This window comes from Agelaius tricolor, unplaced genomic scaffold (genome assembly GCF_023055355.1).
Source record: "Agelaius tricolor isolate 1412-34295 unplaced genomic scaffold, bAgeTri1.0.p SCAF_38, whole genome shotgun sequence".
Lineage (NCBI taxonomy): Eukaryota > Metazoa > Chordata > Aves > Passeriformes > Icteridae > Agelaius > Agelaius tricolor.
In genome coordinates, this window is record NW_027269298.1 from 2,515,490 (window position 1) to 2,538,688 (window position 23,199).

At 49.5% G+C, this 23,199-nt stretch overlaps 1 protein-coding gene across 7 annotated transcripts in view; it reads right to left on the minus strand.

Annotated features, from left to right (window-relative positions):
• VAV2 (vav guanine nucleotide exchange factor 2) overlaps positions 1-23,199 on the minus strand; it is a 120,211-nt gene that overhangs the window by 15,904 nt on the left and 81,108 nt on the right. For 4 of the 7 annotated variants that reach the window (XM_071453928.1, XM_071453924.1, XM_071453925.1 and 1 more), the window contains exons 4-12: positions 19,348-19,416; positions 11,009-11,111; positions 9,638-9,652; positions 8,892-8,990; positions 7,468-7,536; positions 6,790-6,890; positions 3,611-3,710; positions 2,253-2,348; positions 1,363-1,431 (exon numbers count right to left, since the gene is read on the minus strand). In XM_071453928.1, the coding sequence (XP_071310029.1) occupies positions 1,363-1,431; positions 2,253-2,348; positions 3,611-3,710; positions 6,790-6,890; positions 7,468-7,536; positions 8,892-8,990; positions 9,638-9,652; positions 11,009-11,111; positions 19,348-19,416 (721 nt within the window). The remainder of the gene's footprint in view (positions 1-1,362; positions 1,432-2,252; positions 2,349-3,610; positions 3,711-6,789; positions 6,891-7,467; positions 7,537-8,891; positions 8,991-9,637; positions 9,653-11,008; positions 11,112-19,347; positions 19,417-23,199) is intronic. The other 3 variants (XM_071453930.1, XM_071453926.1, XM_071453927.1) reach the window with 1 other exon arrangement.

Genomic DNA, 23,199 nt, shown 5'->3' on the forward strand with positions numbered 1-23,199 from the left:
TAAAAGGGAGCCGAATCCCTTTGGGAATGTCACTGCATCCACCCCAGACAGCAGCAACGTCTGCTGCCTGCCAGCACAGCAGACAGAAAGGCTGGACTTGTGATGAAAGACATCATTTGGAAGTTAAGCCTTGGTTTACAGATCAATTAAAACCAAACTGAATGGCTCCCAAACCCCCCGAGCCCCGCGCGGTCGGAACTGCTCCCACACTCTCCTGGTGATGGGGAGGAGGAGAGAGAAACCTCCCTGATGGTTATCACCATCCTCCTGCAGCAAATGCTGAGCGTGCAGCAGAGCCAGAGCAAACACACATTTCTTTTTCAGCAGTGGTGCTGGGTGATGAGGCCAGGAGTGGGGCTGAGCTGCTGTCAGCAGGCCCAGCGTTCATCTGAGGCCACAGCAGCAGGCTGGGAACGCCACGTCCTTGAAAGCACCTCAGCTCCACAGAGAGCCCCAGAGCAGCTCTGCATCCCTGGGCTGGCAGCAGAATGGCTGGAAAGGTCACCCAGCTTATGTAAGGGCCGGGAAATGCAGCCCTGTTACAAAAGCTGCAGCCCAGAGGTGGAAAACAAAGTGACCACGAGCACAGGGATGAACCCTGAGGTGCTCCCCAGAGCATCCTGCAGGCAGCTCCTCTGACAGTGGATCTGCTGTGAATGTGTGTGTGGGGAGACATAACCCAGCCAGAAAACCTTTGGATCATTCTACAATCTGATTTTTTTTGTTGCTGATGGTTTTTCTAAGATTTTGGGGGCTCCAGCTAAAAGCTGGAAAAAAAAAAACAACTTGTAGCAAAGCAAAGTGCTGATGCCAAAAGTCATCAAATGTTGAAAACACAACAGGTGTTTAACAAAATAAAATAAAATAAAATAAAATAAAATAAAATAAAATAAAATAAAATAAAATGTCCCTTTAACAAAATAAAATTTAAAAAAAAGGTGGATTAAAGGATTCCCACCCAGCACCTGGCTAACAGCACCCAGGGAAGGCTCCCATGGCTGCCACACTCCCTGACTTGCTGGTTCCTCTGGAGCTCCTCCAAACCCCTCCCAGCAGAAACAAAAGCCAGATCTGGCACAGCCTCTGCACACACAACAGCAACCAGGGAAAAGTCCTGACTTGTCAACAAAGCCCAGCTCCCCCCTCTGCCCCAGGGGTGACAAGGGATCTGCTGTGAGGCCACCACACCAAGTGACAACCTGTGCACACAGGAGTGGCCAGAAGGAGCAGACCTTGCCTTCCCTTGAGCTGTTCCTGGATGGATTTTCCATCCAAATTTTTGTTCCACAGAGCAGAGGGATGCTGAGCTCTGCTGCAGCCCAAAGCCAGCACAGCCCCCTCCCCACTCTCACCCTCCTGTACCTGCATTGCCTCCAGAGCCTCCTTCAGCTGCTGCTTCTCTGGCCTGTCTGAGGAATGGCTGAGCAGCTCCTGAAACAAAAATAAAATAATAAAAATAAATAATTAAAATAATAAAAATAATAAAATAAAAATAATAAAAATAATAAAATATATTAAAATATATAATAATATATAAAATATAAGAATATTATAAATAATATAAAAATAAAGATAAAAAATATATTAAAGATATAATAATATATAAAGATATGAAAATAATAAAAATGAAATAAATAATAAATAATAATAAAAATAAGAAAAAATTAAATAGTAAAAGATAAATATAAATTAATAACAATTAAATAATAAAAGTAAATATAAATTAATAAAAAGAAAGAGTTTGGATGTGCTAGGAAAGGTGCCCAGACCCTGCTTGCACCAGACAGGGTTTGCCTGAGTGTTGTCAGGGTGGTGACAGGGATGCCTGGGTGGCTGCAGGCATTCCAAGGGTGACTGGAGGGATGCCAGGGAGGTGCCAGGGATGCAGGGATGCCCAAGCAGGCAGCTGTGGCTGCAGGACAGGGAACACACCAAGGGCTGGTGCTTGAGAGATCTGTTACATGGAGCTGACTGGAGGAATTTCACACATAATCAGATTATATGCAAGCTTATTTTATATTCATTAAGTGCCTCTCATGGCTAGCAAGTGCAGAATTACCCTGGGACACTGTACTTTAGGAGACAGCACAAATATTATGTCCTGTTAAGTAGCTCTAGTAATTATTTGATTTGAAGGGGTATAAAGATCCCAACCCTTGCTCTGCATTTGGCAATGATTCACCCTCCATTGACAGAGGTGAAAGATGCTACAGATGTTACAGACTGAGAAGTGCCAGTGCTGAAAAACTTACCTTTAACAGGAGGTGATACTTCAAAACTCTTTGCATTGGAACCACAAGCAGATCTTGCAATTTGAATTTCCCATCCTGGACCTTTAGTGTGCATTCCTAGGAAGGAGATCAGTAAATCAGCAGTGAGAAAACAACAGCTTCCCACCTAAAATAATGTTTTCAGGGACTAAAATAAGTCTCTGAAGTCTTGAGAATGTTTGTTTGGCTCCTGTAAACTCAGTTCTGATGCCCACAGACCTGTGGTCCTTGCAGCCACCCAGCCAGGGCTGGGCTCCCACCACAGAGGTCATCCAGGGATTAATCCCAGGGGCTGGACCCTCAGTTCCAGCCACTGCCATGCAAATGAGCCACTCCAGCCTAATGAGATGCTGCTCATTAGGGCACTGCATGAATGCTCCCAGACCTGGGGAAATGTCAAATGAAACCCATCTGCCTCAGCCACCTCCTCACTGGGCCAAGCTGATCTGTGAGGGGCTGGCACTGAGCATGCAGCCTGTGCCTCTGGAGTCACTGATGAGCATTAACTCATTAAGATGAGCTAATTGTGGTTGCAGGAAGTTTTGCCACCATTGCCTTTGCCCGGACCCATTTTCAGCCCCTCCCTGTGACCTGACAGAGACAGAGCTGCCACGAGGGAGGGAGACACAGCAAAAGCAGGGAGCAACTGGATGCTCCAGCCTTGGTGTGAGACACAGAGAGCACAGTTTACACAATTCCTAACTGCAGTTTTACCCCTGGATTGGGTTCACACAGGGAATCAAAGCACATTTGCAGAAGGTGAGGTAACGTGGACAGACAGCCTGGCAAATTCTGATTAGCATCAAGAGCAAAGCAGGAATCAGAGCTGGGTAAAAAGAGCAGCTCAAACAGTGCAGCCCTTCTGGGGCTCCTCTGATTCCCTTCATGTCTGGTCAGCCCCTGTTTGCACTAAGGGGGCCAGGGCAGGAATTCTGGTGTTTGCCTGGGGATTTGGGTTTGCCTCTGAGGGTCCCCAGTGCTGCTGGTGGCTTTGGAAAACCACGTGGCTCCTGCTTTGGGGATGCTCAGTTGTTCTTTGCACAGCTCTAAGAACTTGTCCCAGCCAGTCTCACTCAAATAAAATCCCTGGTTTGTTTTAACTTGGATAAACCTGGGGAGGAAGGACAGAGTGAGGGTCTGGTGAGGAGATAAGGGGAAAAACGAAGGGGTCAGGACAGCACAACCCCCAGCTTTGCTGCCTCTGTGGCAGCACAAACACACTCTGACAGCCTTCTTCTCTCCTGGTCAATCAGACATTCCCCAGGCACCATGCTCAGCTCCAGCAGCTCCTTCCCAAAGCTGTGACAGGGGCTGGGGACAGCCCTTAACCCCCCACTCACCTCCACCTTCTGCCTCACGTCCTCCCGGTTGGCAAGGAGGTGGTTCAGGGTGTTCTGGGCATATTCCATGTGGCTGCAGTACTTGCCATAAATCAGCAGCCTGGAGGGAGGAAAATCACAGGTTTAACTGGAAATGCTGGCAGTTATAAGCTGCTATAAAAGATATAGAAATGTGTGTACAGCAAAAGGCCGAGGCAAACAGCCATTCCCCCTTTTCCCTGCTTAGCAAAGGATAAACACTCTTTTATTGTGTGGCTTTTTGACATTTAGATTTTCAATGTCTGAACATTTGGAAGTTTCCAGAGCCCAGGGAGGTGATGCAGCTCATGATGAACAGAAGGGGCTGGGTGGCCAGAGCAGAGGAGCCTGGTTTTGGAGGGGTAGATGAGATAGTGGGATGAAACTCTTCCTTGTGAGGGTGGTGAGGGACTGTCAGAAGTTGCCCAGAGAGTTTGTGGCTGACCCTGGAATTATCCAAGTCCAGGCTGGATGGGGCTTGGAGCAGCCTGGGATGGTGGAAGGTGTCCCTGCCCATGGCAGGGGGTGAAATGGGATGAATTTTAAGGTCCCTTCCAACCCAAACCTTTCAGTGATTCTATGATGGTTCTTTGTCACATTTTAGAATCACATCTTCTTGAAAGAGCCACGGGGACCTAGAGATCAAGAGCCTGGGTAATTGGGAAAAGAATGTTGTCACAGCCTTTGGAAACACAGTGGAGCTCTGCATGGACACCCTGGGCTATAAATTTGAACACTGACAAAAAAAGAGCAGTTTTGTCATGGATTCCCCCCTTTCCCTCATTAATCCTGCCTGACAGGTTTGGGTTTTCTCCCCCTTTCTGGCTGTTAACTGTGCTGCTGCTGCTAAGACACATCTTCCATCACAAACTGCACCTCATCCATTATCTGGGGGCCTCATCTCTCGATGGAGATGACCTGGGAACCACTGACCCAGTTGCTCCATAAACATGGGACATTCACACCCTGCAGGGAAGTGAATAAAGAGATTTATGGAGCCACAGCCCCAGCAGAGCCACAGCCACTAAAGATTATTCTTCCACCTTTTCCCCCTGACAACTTCTGCACAGGAACAATAATATCTACCTTGCCAGCACTGGGAGAGCTTCAAAAAGGCTTCAGGAGCATAAATTCAATCCTCTGGCTTCCAGAGGAAGAGATTTACAAACTATTTCCTTAAAAAAGGCCCCTGCAAAGCCAAGGAGCAATGCATCATCTTGCCAGAATGTCTCCAAGGATGTGGAGGGCAGCAGGAGTTGTCTGTCATGGACAGATTTGGTGGAGGAAGGTCTCATATTCAGTGAGGACTCTGGAGGTCCATGTTCCCTTCTTGGTGGGGCAACGCTGTCTCCCCAGTGAGTTCACCTTCTCCTCCTCCTGCACTGAAGCTCCCTTGCTGTAAAATGTGTTATTCCTGACTTTCCTGATGGAGGAAAGGACTCTGCCTGTTTACATCAGCTTGCTCCAAACTCTTCATCCCCAAAAATCTGATTTTAGGGACTTCTCCAAGGCAAACTCCCCCCTCAGCAGCAGTTTCCCACAGCACTGATGTCCCCAAATTCCCCATGGACTGAAGAGAGCTTCAGATCCACAATCACCACCTCACAGCTGCTTTTTCTCCTTCCCTCACACCTCTCCAAGGCTTTCAGGTCCTGCAGGAAGTTCTCTGCAAGCTCCCTTAGGAAGAGGGTCAGCTGCTTCACCCATCTGCAATGAACTCACCAGCTCCAAGCATTCTGCCAGCTCCCACCAGCATGTTAACAGAAGAAAACATTGATTTAATGGCTCAAAACCCAGCCTTGTGCTCCTCTCTGGGCAGCAGTGTCACCTGCACAACCCCTCCTGTGTCCCCTCCCTGCTCCCTGTGCCCACAGCTCAGCCCCAGGGATGGCACTGGCATGCATGGGGCTGAGCCAGGAATCAGGAGATCAAAATCACCTGAGTGAGTTTTATGAGTATTTTGAAATTATTTGCATTCCTCTTTGGAATATTTTTGTAATTTAAGCCAGAAAAAAAAAATGCCCTTTATAACAAGAGGCCCCCAGAATGATGGAAGATGTGACCTCACGGTGTGTTATTAATGCAGATGGTATTTCTGGAGTTATTGACTTCTGAATGGCATTTCTGTGTCTAGACACTGGTTTAATCACAGTGAAATAACAGCCTGGCACCATTCCACAATGAATCACCCTTTGATTAGTATTAAGGATATTAAAGGCTTTTATCAACCTTATCTCTGCGTGCTGGGGTGCTCCTGCTTGCGGCTGCCAAAAGCCAGGATTGATTCTGTTTGTGAGAGAAACTTTTACATTTATTCATCGTGCAGAAGGTGCAGGATGAGCTCTGGGCCAAAGATGAGATTCTTTGAGGGTGAGGAATCACTTTGATCAGAGCAGGGCTGATCTGCCCTGCACAGGAGTCACCCCACCACATCACAGCCCTTGCAGAGACCACACAAAACCCCCCGAGGCCACTGAGGTTCTGCTCCATTCCAGATCATCTTTGTCCCCACAATCACATTGGGTATTCAGGCTCCCAGGGGATGCTGAGCTCAAGGAAAATCCAGGGATTTGCAGGAGCAGGGATCCAAGGGATGCTGGTGGTTACAGGGGAGATGTCCCAGCCTCTGCCCTGGGTGACCTGAAGCTGTGGTTGGGTTTTGCTGCTTATTGTCAGCTCTCAGTGATGCTTCAGCTGCCTGAGAGCAGTTTGCTGTGCAGGATGCAAACCTGGGCTGCTGTGAAAGGTATCTCTGTAATCACAGAATTATTAAGGTGGAAAAAGACCTCTGAGTCCAACCACTAACCCAGCACTGCCACTAAACCACGGCCCTAAGCACCACAGCCACACAATTTTTGGACACTCCCAGGGATTGAGACCCCACCACCTCCCTGGGCAGCCTGTTCCAGTGCTTGACAACCTTCCCAGTGAAGAAATTTTCACTAATATCCATTCAAAAGCTCCCCTGGTGGAACTTGAGGCCATTTCCTCCTGTCCTGTTGTTCCTTGAGAAAAAAGACAGATCCCCACCTGGCTCCAACCTCCTTTCAGGCTGCAGTAGAGAGTGAGAAGGCAGAGAGTAACAAGAACTCTGTTTAAATCTCCAGAAATAACCCAAATCTGTTCAAACTGGAGCTGCCTGAAGCCTGGGATTCCTTTACCTCTCTTTGAACTCCAGGAACACTTTTGCCAGGCTGCTTCCTCCAGACATCATCGAGACATCGATGGCTCTCAGGAAACTGAAGTGCACTTTAATGAGGTCCTAAAACCAAGCAACAGCCAACACTTCACACACATTCAAAGCAGGTGGGCAAACAGAGCCCAGAGAAATGCACATTCCCTCCTCCACCAGGCAGGGTTTTCCCTCTTTTAGGTGTTTGTAAAGGAAGTTGTTCTGTGGGAGGCAGCCCTGCCTGGCCTGGAGGACAGGGGGGTAATTCCAGCAGGGAGAAATGCCCCAGGGTGGGGAGGGAGGAGGATTTGGGATGGAAGGAGTGGAGGAGATGAGGTTTTGACCCAGACCCTGTGCAAACCACAGTAGAAACAAATCCCTTCATCACCCTGTGCCCAAACCAGCTAAAATCCAGAGCCCCAGCCCTGAAACATCCACTAGATAGAATTGTTTTCCTTCCTAGAGTTCATATATTCCCCACCTCTAAAACTGAGTGTTAAAGAATGTCTCCTAAAGCACTTTAAGCTCCACAGCACACGAAAGGCTGGAGCTCTCCAAGTGAATGCACAAATCTAACAGGAAATCAGAAAACCTCCTCCTAAGCAGGGAGAGGGCTGAGCTTCTGTGAAAAGAACAAAGATTTAAGGCACAATGCCCACGGTGTTACCTCCAAATTGATAAAAATAGCTTCCATGTCTTGGGGAGTCAGTACCAGCCTCAGGGGGTTCATGTAGTTCTGTAAGAGGGAAATGGAAAAGGGATTGAGGTACTGGAGAGCAGGGAACGAGGCTGTGCAAGGGATTTGTAATTTCTGCTTCACCAGCTGAGCTCACCTGGGCAGGTTTTGATGAGTTTAAGCACTTGCAAAGGCAGAGGATGAGCAGGGATGGAAGTGGGAGCAGGAATTCCATGAGTGCACCATCCCTGAGCTCCCACAGCATCTCCAGGGCTGGGAAGGTGCCAGACCCTCACCCATGGGTGCCCACAGCCCCTTCCCCTGCTAAAGCTGCAGCAGGGGGGTGAAATGCACTCTGCAGTCCTTGGCTGCACTGAAGCAGCTCCCCAGCCCTTTATCCCCCTGGAATTCTGCCCTTGAGAAGGCAGCAGTGATGTGATTACATGGGCAATGCCTTTCTGAACAAATACATATTAATAGCAACATCCACTGTTCTGTTGTGACTCGGGACTGCGAAAAAAACCCCAAATACAACAAAACCCAGGAGGGGAAATTCCACCCATGACACCACCAGGACCTGCAAAGCCTTTGCAAGCTTTAATTGATATGAAAGCAATAATTTAACTCTTCCTTTCTCCTGAACCAGAGGGCTGTGGCTGTTTCCAAGGAGCAAGGGTTCCTTGGAAACATAAATGACAAATATATTGGGACATTTTCCTGGAAAATGGGAAATGTTCTTCCATTCTTTTTCCAGTTTTGCTCACAGCTTCTTTGGGGGAACTTTCAGCAGACAGACAGAGGGAAAGAATGGCAAAAGGGGGAGGAAACAAAAGCATCAGGGTGATTAGAAATGGCAGCTTGATTTTCATTATTGTTCTTCCTTCCTGCTGCTTTCCTGGGAGCAGGAACCACCTCCAGGCTCCATCCATTGCTGAGGTGTTCCCTTTCATTTGTTTTTAAAAGAAAGGAGCCACAATAATTCATCAAAACCAATTAAACCCCCACGAATTTAGGCAGCAGAACGTTCCCTTTAATCCAATTAGCTTCAATGGCAAGCCAGCACAGCTCCAGCACTCAGAATAAAGGAATTATTCCGTGGCAATCAGAGTGATAAGAGATATCTGCAAACACAGCTCTTATCAGCAAACCCGGCCTGGCTGAGCCAGGAGTGGGAGATTCTCACCCCAGGATGGGGGGACACAGCAGGAGGGTTTTCAGCCTGGTTCTAATCTGCAGCAATCACAAAAAAAAGGTGCTGGTTTTGCCTCCTGCACATCAGGGTTTTGTGGATCCCCCTCCTCTCCCATTTTCCTCCATCCTGCCCCTCACATCTCCCAGTTTTGGGAGCAAGAACCAACCCAGCACAACTGATGTGGGATCCAGGGCTGCTGGGGAAAGCAGGGCTCAGCTCTCACCTTTTCTATATCTTCAAGGGTTTTGTAGTATTTGGCCTCAGTTTCTTGGATTTCTAGCAAACAGCAATTTCTTTTGTCATCTTCTGTCATTCCCATTTTCTAGGGAAAGGAAAAATAATTCATGGTCAGATGGTGCTAAGGGTGGCCCAGCAACCTGGTGGGGCTCCACTTACAGCACCCAAGAACAAGTTTGGAAAATCAGGAGAGAACCACTACTGGTTTATGCTAAAGGGAACTATTTTTATCCAAAAAAATATAAGGAGGAACCCTGGCTGTGTTATTAAATATGTTTAAAGATGGAAAACACTGCATTTTTTGCATTTATTACAGCCACACCACCAAAGGCTATCAGCTAAAGAAGAATAATAAGAGATAAAGGCTGATTTTTTTCTCTTTTAATTTTTTTTTTTATTGCTTAAGATGAAACTCACAACAGATACTAAGTGGGTCACAAATAATACATCAGACTCACACAAATCCCTGGCCAGGGTTGCTAATTCTCCTGATTTTAGGTCAAATCTGATAAAATGTGCTTTTCCCAAAGCCCCAACTCCTGAAGTCACTTCTGCTCTGTAAAGCTGGGTCCACGTGTTGGGAGCTGCTGCACTTGGCAGGGCAGAATCTGAATTTGGGAGGGAGTTCAGTGCTGGGGTTTTGTGGATCATGCACAGGAACAGAGCCCCTCTGTCCACCCCCTCAGAACTCACAGCTGCACGAAACCCCAGATTTTAATCAGTTCATCTTACCTGCATGTATCTAATCTGAAGCATGCAGAAATACAAGAAGCCATTAGCATCACACACTCGCTGTTGGCAACAAATGTTACCCAAAAACGTTCAATTTTTGGGGCAGATATATTAAAAATAGACTCTTTTGCTCAGGGGAGTGAGAGGGAGTCACAGCTCTCAGCTGCTCAGCAGAAAACATTAAATAATGTGGAGGGGACAGTGAAAAATTGCCAATTCCACTGACCTTAATCCTATATTACCTGGCTGCTGGAGCTTTCCCCCATTTTTTTCCCATTTATGCAGGAAATTCCTACCAAAACCTTTCCCTGGGGCAGTTCTTGGGCCAAGTAACTTTTGCAACTGGTGGCAAAAACCACTGGAGCTGTGCTGCCTTCAGATCCAAGCACTTTGGCAGGATCAGGGGGAATATTTTGGGCCCAACTCCCTGATCCAGAGGGGGTTTTGGTGTGCAGGGAGCTCCTCCAGCTGCAGCCAAGGTGTGAAGGGATGGAATGAGGGGTTTATGATTATTTGAGGAGCCAGAGCACATCCATGGATGCAGCCCTGCATTCCCAGGCTCCAGCCCCTCCAGGGATTGAATTGATCACTGAACTTGTCCATTGATCCTGCTTTGTTCCAGGGAGGGGTGAACAAGGGGAGAATAATTAGTGGCTGAACAGAGCCTGGGGGAGGCAGATATTGGAGGGAGGGGAGGAAATTTGGAAGGTCACACTCTGGGACATAGGTGGGGAGGTGGCTGTGGGCACCTTGGGGAGGTGCAAGGGCCACCAACACCTCCTTGGCTCATCCATGGAGTGTGATTTTTGCTCCAGAGCCCTTGGAGATATCCGTGATGCCGTCCTTGCCTCACACTCAGGCTTGTTAGAGGTGACAAATGGGGTGTCCCCAATGCCACACTGGTCCCTGCTGCCCCAGAAAGCTCCACTGTAAACATCTTCCTGCTCCAGGGAGGAGCAGCAGGCCCAGACAGCTGCTGGATCCCTGGCACACAGATCTGTCACCCTGCACTAAAAATACCAGTGGCACCTCTGGCTGACGGAGCAGGCGGGGCCTCCCCACAAAGGCTGGGGCGACACAGCCTCAGCAGCAGCAGCAGCAGCAAAATCCTATTTTTAGCTTCTCTTTTAGGGCTTATTAGAGGTCTCCCTTTCCCTCCCTCCTCCCCAGCTCCTGCAGATGACAGGCTGGGCTGGGAAACTCCTCGTAGAACCCCCGTGGGCTGGTGCCATCCCCGTCTGGAGGAGCGACTCAGCAATTCCCTTCCCTGCAGCATCACCTGCCAGTGCCAGGGAGTTCTTTCCTTCCTGGAACCCCTCTCCCTCCCCTTCCCAGCGAGGTGGAGCTGTGAGAACACAGCTGGGTGGTTACCATGGGCTGCTGAACCTCCACTCTGATGATATCCTCGTAGATATCATCGCCCTCATCCTCGCAGGGGACGCAGTCGTAGATGTCCTCCCCCAGGTCGTGTTCGCTGCAAGGAGAAAGGAAAAGGAGTCAGGGGTGACACCCAGGGGATGTCCACTGGCACTTCATCAGCACCAAGGAGGGAGGAGAATCCCAGCAAGAAAATCCTGTGGGAATTCAGGCCCTGCTCTCTGTTTTTCCCGGATCAGCGCCTGCTGCACGTTTCTTTCCGCTGGCTGGAGGCTGGAAAAGGCAGAACGCTGCTCGACACGAGCAGGGATCACAGCCAAGAATGGCTCTGTGCCCTGTGCCAGGCTCTGTGCCCTGTGCCAGGCTCTGTGCCCTGTGCCAGGCATGCCCACAATGCCCACAGCACCACGGGCTGCCAGCTCTGCCCCTGCAGAGCCTTTTGCTCAGCACTAATGGGCCCAGCTGAGCTGGATCTGCCAGCCAAGAGCCAGGAGGGACCATCTGAGCCACCAGAGCCACCAGCTCCAGCTCCACCTGCCCCAAAGGTGCCCACAACCTCCTCCTCTTCAGGACCAGGAGCAGCTCTTGCCTCAGTGACTTCATATCACGCTCAGAGAATTCACTCTAAGGCTGGATTTTGGTCCTTTGGATTTTGCTTGAGGCTCTGTGTTTGTTCTTCATCTGATTTTGCTTTTCCTCATTGAAATGTTTCTTCGTGTCCAGCCAGGGGTGCAAAGTGCTGTAGGAGCCCAGATCCACTCCAAGCAGGAGCAGATATTACATTAAACACTATTAAACACTCAACCAATGTCTCTGAGCAGTAGGAGAAGCATCCCAGCTCTAATGAACCAACCCTGGGCCATGCAGGGCCCACAGCAACGCCAGGACCAGCCCTGAGCATCCCATGCAGGTTTAAACACTCTGCACCCCTTTATCTGAGTGATGACCAACTCCCACAAAGCCCAATCCCTGTCCTGATGGGGAACTGGGTGATTTTTAATCCAGCATTCCCCAGAGGAGTAGGAGGCTCTCCTGACCACCATAAAACAATCTCATCAGGCACTCAGCTCTGGGCAGGGGCCAACAACAACATTTACAGCAGGGAGAAATTAAGCAGCAAAACATCACATTTTGAGGAGCAGCCCCACCACTTTGGAGCTGCCCCTGCAGTCCCAGGCTTCAAAGGCATCCCAGAGCTGTAGAGCCCAGTTTGTGCTAAAGGTGATACTGTTCAGTAATTAATTATCATCTGAGCCTCCACACCCCTCCCAGGGGCTCCTCAGCCTCGGAATACTTTTGAAAATTCAGCCCATATTAAATACCAATTAACAATAATAATTCCAGTGCTTAGATCTACAGGTGCTGGCTGCTAACAGCTCCCACTGAAGTCAATCCCACAGGATCAGGACAGTGTGAAATGCTGGAATATCAAACAGCATTCGCATATTTTACGAGCTGTGCCTTTCAACAGGGGCATTAATTACACACAAATAAATTTAGGTGTAAAGCTGTGCTCCAAGTGTGACACTCAACATCTCTCTATTACATATCAGGGAGCAGCAGAGCACAGCTGCCTGCAAAACCAGGCTGCTTAAATACGGCCCTTTCTATTTATACAAGCAGATTTATTCAATAAAAGTTTGGGGATTTTAAATAAATACACTGGCATGATGTATCCATCCCATTCTTCCCGGGTGATGCATTGCAGCTGCTGCAATAATGCCCACTAATAGCTGGTGATCCATCTTCCCCCTCCCAGGCATCACTGTTATTATCTGCACCAATATTTATATTCTCAGCTCTGCTCCTCTTCCAGAGCCAGTCACTCCCAGCTCCTGATGAATCTCCCTGCCCACACCTCTCGGGTTGCTGGCTGCCTCTCCATACATCATTTCCATGGCTGGAGGGGTTTTGGGAATGTGTGGTTGGGTTAATGGCACGGGCAGGAGCCCAGCTGGGTGTGGGAATGATGCCTTGGGAAGGCTGAGCTAGAACAGAGGCTGGACGGAGTTAAAGAATAAAGCAGGGATTTATTAAAAGGATCTCCTCAAGGGATGCACCTTGGGCAGCACAAGAGCCCAGCCAGGGCTGCACCCAAGATGAACCAAAATGGTCCCAAAATGCACCCAAGATGAATCAAAATGGTCCCAAAAGGCACCCAAGATGAATCAAAATGGTCCCAAAATGCACGACCAGGCACGGGGTCTGTCACTGTGATCAGTTCTGCTCCATTTGCATCTTGCAGTTCATTGTCCCATTCCAGCTTTAGCCCCTGCAGTCCCATCCTTGTTTTTCTCTCTCCAGCCCACGGGGTTTGTGCTCCTGGGGCTGAGATTTGGATCATTTGTCCTTGGTGCCCAGCTGGAGCAGGAATTGTTTTGTCTCCCTGCTCTGTGCACAGAGCTCACCATCCCCTGATGTGAAGCTCAGACCCACACACTAAAGCAGCGCAGAATCTGAAAAATAGAAAAGCTGAACCTGAGGCATCATTTCCTCCTAAGGCATCAACACAACCAGGGCTGTGTTGCTGAGGGGGCTTTCACAGAATCATCAGGGTTGGGAGAACCCTTCAAGAACATCTGGTTCAGCCTGAACCCAGCACCAGCACCAGCACCAGCACCAGCACCCCTCAGCCATGTCCCCAGGTGCCAGATGGGTTTTGCTCAATCATGGGCTGAGACTGGAGAAGAGTGGGTGCCCCAAGGCCCTTCCCACCAGGAAAGAAACACCTCCCAAGGGACAATCCAGCAGATTTGACCTCAGAAGTGCCAGCAGCCCTTGGACACAAATGCTGCCCCCACCCCTCACAGCTCCATTCCCCTAATGAAGGGGCTGAGCCTCGCTGCTCCAGCCCTCTCCTGGTGCTCCACGGCAGAACAAGCCCTTCTCTACTCCAATTTCTGGTTTGGGAAAAAAATAGGAACTATTCCCACATCCTGGGGACACCCAGAAAGGCACCTCCACTCCAGAGCTCTGGAGGGGATGCAGCAGAGTTCCTCAAACCCAACAACCGTGGCAGTATTACAACATCACCACGGTCCAGCAGTCTGTTATTTATTAAAACACATTCTCAGTGCATCTCTGAGAAACACCAGAGGCTGGCAGCTTTTATGGAGAGCAGTAAAGCACGAGGATCAGCCTCTCTTGGAGCAGCCAAGCTCCTGCAGGGCCGTATGGATGCTGACATCTCTGCTTGGCACATATTGATCCTCACCTGTCCCCACCCTGCGCCTGTCAGAGTTGAAAATACACACCCTCCCTGTCCTTAAAACAGGGATTGGGATTATTTTAGCCAGTGGAAACCTCAGGACACACTGAATTCAGGCAATAAATTCAGCATCCCAGGCGTGTCACGGGCAGATGGAACAACTTGAGCAAGGAAAGCCAGATCACCTCATTCCTCACAAAGAAAAGCAATTTACTCCTTCAATAAAAGCAGCAGAGTCTGAGAGTTACCCGTGGGTATCAGAGCCTGTGATCTACTGCCTGGATTAGGAGATTCATTGACAGCTCTGGGGTTAGGAAAGGGATTTCAGCCGCCCTTCAGAGGGAACACCAGCACTTGCAATTACTGTTATTAGGATGGATGCAACCAGCTTTGGGCTGGCAGCGTCTTGCCGAGCCAGAAAAGCTGATAACGAATAAAGCTTTTCATATCTAAGGCAATTTCAGGCTAAAACAATGCTTTTGGCTGAGCTCTGCCTCACTGGCAGTGCCTGCTGTGCACTGACACCCACCCAGCCAGGCAGCAGCCGTGCCAAGGAGCAGCTCCCAGAACTGAGGGACTGGTGCCAGGATGCTGCCTTGGAGTGGGGGAAAGGGAAGGACAAATCCATAAAATTACAGCATGTTTGGGGCTGGAAGGGACTATGGGCACAAACAGTCTGTGATCACTAAATGTGCCCCAATAAATGACATGCAGCAGGTCCACCACGCTGAAGGAACCCTGCACTCATCTCTGCAGTGACACTGGGGAAGCCCTGAGGGATTTCAGGGCCACTGAAGAGCCTCTCCAGCCATCAAAGCTGCTGTGGGAAGTTGATGAGTTTGTACCAGCCTCAAGAATTCAAGGACAAACCCTCATGACAAACCCAGCACAGCAAAACTCCGTCCAAACCACACTGAGGAAAGAGCCAGAACCACCAGGAACAGCAAAAGAAAGAGCAGCAGGGGACAGAAGGAGCTAAAATAAGACAACCAAGGGACAACCCCAAATTTCCAGTCCCATGACCAGGGTAAAGAGCCAGAAGATCTCAGAGCCACCACAGGTCCAGGCTGGGAGATTTGCAGGGTCTCTGAGGCAGCTGTGAGGCTCCAGCCCACCCCAATCCCCACTTTCTCATCCTCACTCTGCACTATAAATACACAGTTCCTCCAACCAAACCCCTCATTCTGTCAGAGAGGACAAAGGGAACCCTAAATTTGCAGCACATCTGACAGGTTTGGGTTTCAGGGTGAGGGAGTGCAAGATGTGCAGCTGGAGGACTCAAGATCTTGCAGGGTTTTAATTACTCAGATTGGACTTGGACGGAGACACTCATCTGGAAATAGCAGAAGCTTTTCCCCATCTATTCTGCTTGGGTCTTACATTCCCCATTCCAAGTGGAATTTTTTAGGCTCTGATCCTAAGAAAAGTGAGCAATATGATCCCAGAAATGGCACAAGCAGGACATGTAAAAATCAATAGGAGTGACACACAAGGGACAGGCACATTTACAGGCACTCTGGCTCAAGTGCCCTGCACCACAGAGCCATTTATTGGAGGGGCTGTCGTGCCTGCTTTGTCCAACATAAAAATAATGGGAAAAGTGGCAGCTCACTTATCATCTCACCTTGGCTCCTGTGCTTGTTACTTCTTTTAATGCATTGGAGAAATTCTGCTGATCACAGCACTATTTTGGAAAATGTGAGGGGGGCAATGCTGGTGGACAATAGTGAAAGAAGAAGGAGAAACTTCAGCAAGAAGCTGAGCCCAGGAGAGGCATCACTTGAGAAACTGTGGCCTAGCAGATCTCCTTCCCCTCTTCTCCAGGATGGAAAGGTTGGGAATACACAATTATCCCAATAAATTTGTTGGGGGTAAATTCCAGTGAGCTGCAGCTCAAAACAAGAGCAGGGGACATCAACATCAACCTGTGGGACAAAGCTCTCCAGGGGTAGGGTTTGGAGGGGACCTGCTCTGCCTAAAACACTTTTTTGGTCCTTTATGCAACGCTACAACTCCTCCCCTCAAAATAAATTGTTTTCAGAAGAGAAAACAAAGGTGAAAGTTATGCAAATTAAATGTTTCACATTAAACCATTCACAGAACTTCTGCCTGACTCTGAATTCTTCAAGCAGCCAACAAAGAACCCAAAATCTGCCCTGTGTCATCTACCTAATTGTGCCACTGCAGAGGAGGAGGTTCATCATAAAGAAGGCTCTGGGGCTGTAAAGAGGGCCAGGATTAATCACTGCCATAAATTTAATGAGACAAAATAACTGGAGAGAGCTCGAGTGGCAGCAGAGAAAATTTAGGTGAAATGTTAAATATAACTCTGAGGCACCAGGATGGTTTGGAGCAGCTGAAAGAGCCATAAAGGGGGGTGGAAAAGCAGTTGGCAGGGCAGTAAGGTGGATAATTGCCTCCTGACACCACCTCCCAGCAGCCACAGCCATGTGGGAAGCAGCAGCTCCCCTCCCCAGGGATCTGCAGGAGCATCCTCAGGACAAGGGTCACTGACAATCCCTGATCTGGGGACACAGAGGATGAACCCACACACTGCTGCTGCTGCTGCTGCAAAACCCAGCTCATTTCATGGACAAACACTCCCCAAATGGCTGCAGGAGCATCCTCGGGACAGGGGTCACTGACGATCCCTGATCTGGGGACACACAGGATGAACCCACACACTGCTGCTGCTGCTGCTGCAAAACCCAGCTCATTTCATGGACAAACTCCCCCCAAATGGCTGCTCCAGGGCCTGGCATGGGGCAGGCTGGAATAAATCAGGCAGCAGAGGCCAATTGTCCCTTTCCAGCTCCTCACAGCATCGATCAGCAGCACTTGCAATGCAAGCAGCCCCTGCCATCTGCCCAGGCTGGCTGCAAGCTGCCATCTGGCCCAGGGCACAGCAAACCGAGGGGCCAGAGGGCTGGAAATAGGGAATTTGAGAACTTCCCAGCTCCCCTGATAGCCTTTTAGCTTCCCTTCCCCTTTCCATCACCAATTGTTCGGGGGTTTTTTTAACTAAATAGCTGTTTCCAGGCAATTATGTGCCTTGATCTGCTGGCTGGGGATCTGTCTGGAGCTGGGATTAATCCCTGCACCACCCCAAAGGTGAAAGCACAATGGGGTCACCAAGGCTTAAACATCCTTTAAACACACAGAACCCCGTGGCTGCCCCATGATTTCACACACAGCTTGTTCCTGCAGCCCCTGTCCAGGCCTGGTTTTTGTCCCACAGCTCCTCCCTGCTGGGAGAGCTCTCAGGATAAAGGTGCTCACTCTTCAGAGCATCATGGGGACAGCAGGGACAAAGCCTGGCTCCTTCTGCTCCCCAAATCAGCACCTCCATCACAAACATGTTCATATTTTAAAGGCTCTGCAGCACAGGAATTCAAAACCTCAACCTGGGGACACCAAACTGCTCCACTCAAGTTGAAATGAAGCACTGTGACATTCCTCAAAAAAAACCTCATTTACCAACCCTCAAAATACCTTGTTAAAACCAACTCAGAGTTCCTCCTGAGCTTTTTCTCCAAAGAGAAAAGGCTGAGGGGTTCTCCAGGGAGTTTTTGGGGTTTTTGCAGCTGTGGGTGGATTCTGACACTGTTTTGTAGGCCGTGTTTCCATGCACTGGGAGGGCAGGCCTGCATGAAGGAATTTGTGCAATCCCTGCTCATTGTCCTAAATAAGTGTTAAAAAGAGGATTTTACAGAGAATGGGAAAACAGGGGAAGTTAAATTTGGAGATCTGGGACGGAACAGGGAAATCAATGGAAATAAACCTCCAAGTTATCTGATGGGCATCACAGCCCCTCTGACCAAGGGACAATTTGGGAAGTTTCCACCTGGACACCTTGTACCCAGCAGACTGGAACTGGGAACCCACTTCCAGCACCAAATAACCAATAAAGCTGGGAACCCACCTCCAGCACCTAATAACCAAGGGCAGCACCCCAAACCCACTCTCCTTTCTAGGCCAGCACTGCCATCCCCACCAGCACTCGTGTGAGAGTCCCCACACAGATCTCTCTCCAATTAAAAGCACATCTGTGTGTGAGAAACAGGAATTTTAAACCCCAATATTAAAGAGATTTTGAGAACTTTTAGAGAGGAGGCACAAAAAATGCGATTCTTGAAAAGATCCCTTTCTGAGTTAAAATTTTATTAAACTGCAGCTGCTGGGAGCCAACAGCAAGCAGGGAATTCCAGGGCACTCCATTCCCTCTGCTGGTAATTTATGATTTACTTTTGTAATAACTGAAGCCATAAGGAACTCATTGGATTAAGGAGTCTTATTATTTATGTTGTGGAACAATAATATTTAACTGCATAAAGCCACACATCCACCCATGCACTCCATCCCTCCATATGAGGCAGACAGAGCCCTGGCTCGATGGGAATGCTGCCATTGAATTCCAATAGTGCCTGCACTTCACCGTGTGTGCTGCAGTTCAAGGTTGATTTTAAAAGCCTGTTACATCACCAGCACAGGCACAAAAACCAGATAAACACAGACAGAGACAGCAGCAGCATCACCCCACGGCCCACCAAGGACAAGCAGGACGGGTGCCATGGCAGGATGTGGCTGCCACAGCCCTGGAAATGTCCAAGGCCAGCCTGGATGGGGCTTGGAGCCATGTGGGATAGTGAGAAGTGTCCCTGCCCATTGCAAAGGGGTGGGATGAAATGGTCTGCAAGGTCCTTCTCAACCCAAACTATTCTCTGATTGCCCCAGGGCCAAAATCACACATGGGGGTGCAGCTCCATGTGCCAGCACCCAAAAAATGCCATGGGAGGAAATGAATACCTCACTCCCAGAGCTGGCTTGGATCACCTCAGAGGATGAAGGGTTTTGGGATTTAGGAGGGGTTTGGGATCCTCTGGCTTTGGCCCCTTTCACCCCCCACCAAGCCACTCATCAGCTCAACCTGATTAAAAGCGACATCTCCCAGGGCTTCCCAGCAGAAAAAGATGGACTTTTGTCAGAGCACAAAAATCTCCTGGCCAAAGGATCAAAGCAGCCGTGCTGGCTCTCCCAGCCCTGCTGTCAAACTTTATCTGCCTCTGCTGGAAAAGCCACAGGAACTTTTCCCTCAGCCCTCCCAGGAGAAGGTGAGGCCACTCACTCTGCCAGCTCCTCCAAGCTCCGGTACACGTCATCGTCATTCTCCGTGGTCTCCTCCGAAGGGAAGGGCCTGGCAAGGGAAGGAATGACAGGGTTAGATTTTATACTGGTGCCTCACCCCTCACAGCAGAGCCCCTGAGCTCAGCCCAGCCCTGAGCAGCACAAAAGATTCACTGCAAAGCTGGTTTTGTCCCAGCTCTGCTGCTTCCCCAGGGCACAGCCGGCAGGGCAGGGCAGGGATGCAGGTGGGGAGGCTGGCTGGGCACACAGGGCACACTTGGGCACCAAAATGAGCAGCTGCATGGTCTGACAGCACAGCACCTCAGAGCCCCCGTGGAGGAGCCTTTCCTGCTGTGCTGGTGCTGCACAGACAACTGAGGAATCTTAATTCCAGCCTGGTGTTGGATGTGTTGGGATGGAGAAACACCTTCTCCTTCTCCTCCAGCCTTTGCACCTGAGAGCTCCTTCCCTACTCAGGAATCTTAATTCCAGCCTGGTGTTGGATTTGTTAGGATGGAGAAACACCTTCTCCTTCTCCTCCAGCCTTTGCACCTGAGAGCTCCTTCCCTGCTCAGCCAGGCTCTGCACTGCCTCCCTGGAAGCATCTCCCAGCAATCCCAGTGGAATAATGAGTCCCTATGAACCCCAGGACTCCTCATCTTAACAACTTTGTGACAGCTGAAAAAAGTTAAACCCCTGGAGATGATGGAAAGGACACCAAAAGGGCAGAAAGAAAGGAGGGGAGAAAGGAGGATTAAAGGAGCGAGGGAGGGAGTGGGGGGAATACAAGAATTCCTTGGCTCATTCTGAAGCAATAACCAAATAATGTATGAGGGAGATGAGAAATACTGTTTTAATTAAACCCCACGTATTATTGCTGGCACAGGGCCAGGCTGGGCTGTGGCTGCTGGGGCTGGAGCATCCCCATGGGCACAGGGACAGCACAGGGACAGCACAGGGACACAGAGGGGTGGCAGCAGCTCTGCCCTTCCCTCCTGGGCATCCTGGAGAGGGCAGGTGGGGCTCCCCAGGCTGGAGCTACAGCCATGGGACACTGGAGGAGCAAAGCTGCCCACATCTGAACCTCTAACTGCCCTCAGGAGCAATTCCCTCCTCTCCCCTCCCTGCCCATGACAGATTGCCTCTCCTGAAAGATTTAGTACATGGCCTGGTGAGCCCCTGAATTTGCTATTTCTGGATGCTTTCACTGGCATTAATTTGCTTTCTCTCCCTTGCTACACCTCAGCCTTCCTTAGGTGAGCAGCTCCACACCAAGCAGTTTGAAACAGAGCTGAGACCTGCAGCCAGCTCACTTAAAACCCTGACCAGGAGGGGAAAGAGCTGTGCTGAGCCCAGCCATGGAGCAATTCCAGCCATCCCAAGGTGTGTCCATGTGCAAAGTGGCAACACAGGAGGGAGGGAGGCAAAACATGCAAAGCTCTGGCTAAAAGGCAGAACTCAGAGGTGACTTCTGGTTAAATATCACTTGTCACAACAATAAAAAATCCACCACAAGGCACAATCTCCTTTCTTTTACGTGTATTTTCTGCTCTTGTTCTCTGAGTGTTTCCTTCCCCAGCACTCGTCACACCAGAGAGAAAGGAGTAAAAGAGCCATAAAAAATATTAAAATCACATGGACACATGTCCAGCCATAAATCTGTGAATGAGGTGTAATTGGCTCCTGTGATACAACCCCCCCATGTAAGACAAGGAACAGAAAAGGGAGAAAAATGTTTTCTAATCAGAGTTTCATGGGGATGCAGCTGCCCTGGCCCTCCCAGCTTCACCTTGAGTGCTGGTGAGGGCCCAGAGTGAAAGTCAGGGCAGGGGAGGAATTAATAACCTGTGTCCCTGCAGTGGCAGCTAATGGCTAAATAAGGACTCAGAGAATGCAATTAGAGGGAGAAGTCACACCAGGGTGAGGATTACTAAATGGACCATCCAAAATCCAGAGCTGAAGGGCAGCTTTTGGGACAAAGCCTTGGGTTTTTCCTTTGTTCATCCCTTGCTTTTCCCCAGTGCAACAACACAATTTAATTTAGCTCTACCAACAGCCACTACTTGAAATATCTCCCTACTTTTGACTTAAGCTCCCTTACACATCTATTTAGGTTCTTTTATTTTTTGTCCCTGAACACACCTGAGCTGGCTGCAAAATCAGATTTGATGTGGTAGGGACAGAGTGGGTGAGAGAAACTCTGCTCTCACTCCCACCCCACCAGATCCCCATCAAGGCAACACAAAGAAAAGCCAGCTGGGAGATCTTTTAAGGCAGTATTTCTCACCAGCACAGGGCTTTCACTGAGAACCATCCCACAGATCCTGCCCTTGGCCCCAGCCATGCAGGGAGCAGCATCTCCATCCAGGTGGGTGAAGCTGCTGCACCTTCCCCAGCCATGAGCTCCCCAACAGCAAACACCTGGTTTGGGACCAATCTCTGTGTCCTTTTTTTAATTTTTTTTTTTTGGCAAAATGAGTAAAAATGTTGTCAAGAAAAAGAAATAAAAGCTCTGGATTCCCTGGGAAATTGTCCAAGACCTCCAGGCACACTGCAAATCCTTCTGTAGGAGCACAGCAGAGCTGGGAATGCCCAACAGCAATGAGCACTTTGAGTCCACCGAAACCCAACAGGTCTGCAGAGACCCCAGTTTGTTAAAATTCATTTGAAAACGTCTCTTATTTCATATCTTCAGCCAAGCACCAGCTTTTCTCCCCCCACCAGCATGTAAATGCACCTGCTGAGCCATTCATCCTCCCAGCCCTTGCAGGGGCTGCTGCCAGCCCCACCCTGCTCAGATGAAAAGCAAAAGCCCTCAGTGGCATCAAACAGAGCTGGAACAGGCTCTTAAGAGATAATAAAGCTCCCAAAGTCGACTCCTGCACAGACAGACCCCACAGCAGAGCACAGCATCACTTGCAGAGATCAAAGGAGGGAAGGGAAGTGGGATTGATCCGATGGGTTTGTTTAGGGCTGAAAAGGGAAGAATGGACCAAGCAATTTGTTCTGGAGTTTGGAGTGAGCCGCTCCTCTGGAGGGCAGGATTACAGCACACGCTGATGCAAAGCACCCCCTTGATCTTACAAAACATTTTTTGGCCATTTCTGCATCCCCCAGAGCTTCCTGCAAATGGGACAGAGGCAGAACCAGCCACAGCCACAGCACATCACCCACGGGGACAATCAATGAATATTTCACGAGGCACCTCATGCAAAAAAACCCTCCCTTGCTCTCAGGTTGCCCTGTGATCCCTCCCACACCACATCCTCACCATCCACCCCTGCCCAGGGAACCTCCCAGCACTGCCTGGCTGCTCTTTGCTCTGAATTATTTAACGGGAAGAGCCAGGTAGGCTGCAATTCTAACAGCAATAAACAGGGGGGTTTATTTATTTATGAGCATATTTCAGCATCTGGGCTGCCTTGTAGAGCAGTAAAGCCAGCTCTCCACCTCTGCAGGGAGCAGAGGGGCAGGGATGAGCAGCTTCAGTCTGATCATTTTGTACAGCAGCACCTTGGCCTCATAAAATAAATCCATGTGGGACAGAGCAAGGAGGACCCAGCGTGGTTTATTTATCATTTTTCCACTCTCCACTCAGATTTCTTGGGGTCAAACACCAGCCCTGGGAACAGCAAGCCTGGTGAGAAGCAGAGAGGGAGGAAATGTCCCACTCCATGCCAAGGAGCTGCTCTCAGTGGAGATGGTTTGTCAGGCAGCTCTGCAAGGAAGCTTCCCTGACTTGTGCAAACCCCCTGAGAAGTGTAAAGGAGGTGATTTATCCCTTCCTGGAGGGGGATCCCACCCTCCCAGCACCAGCAGGATAATCTGCCCCTGTTTTCCTGAGCCCAGGGAT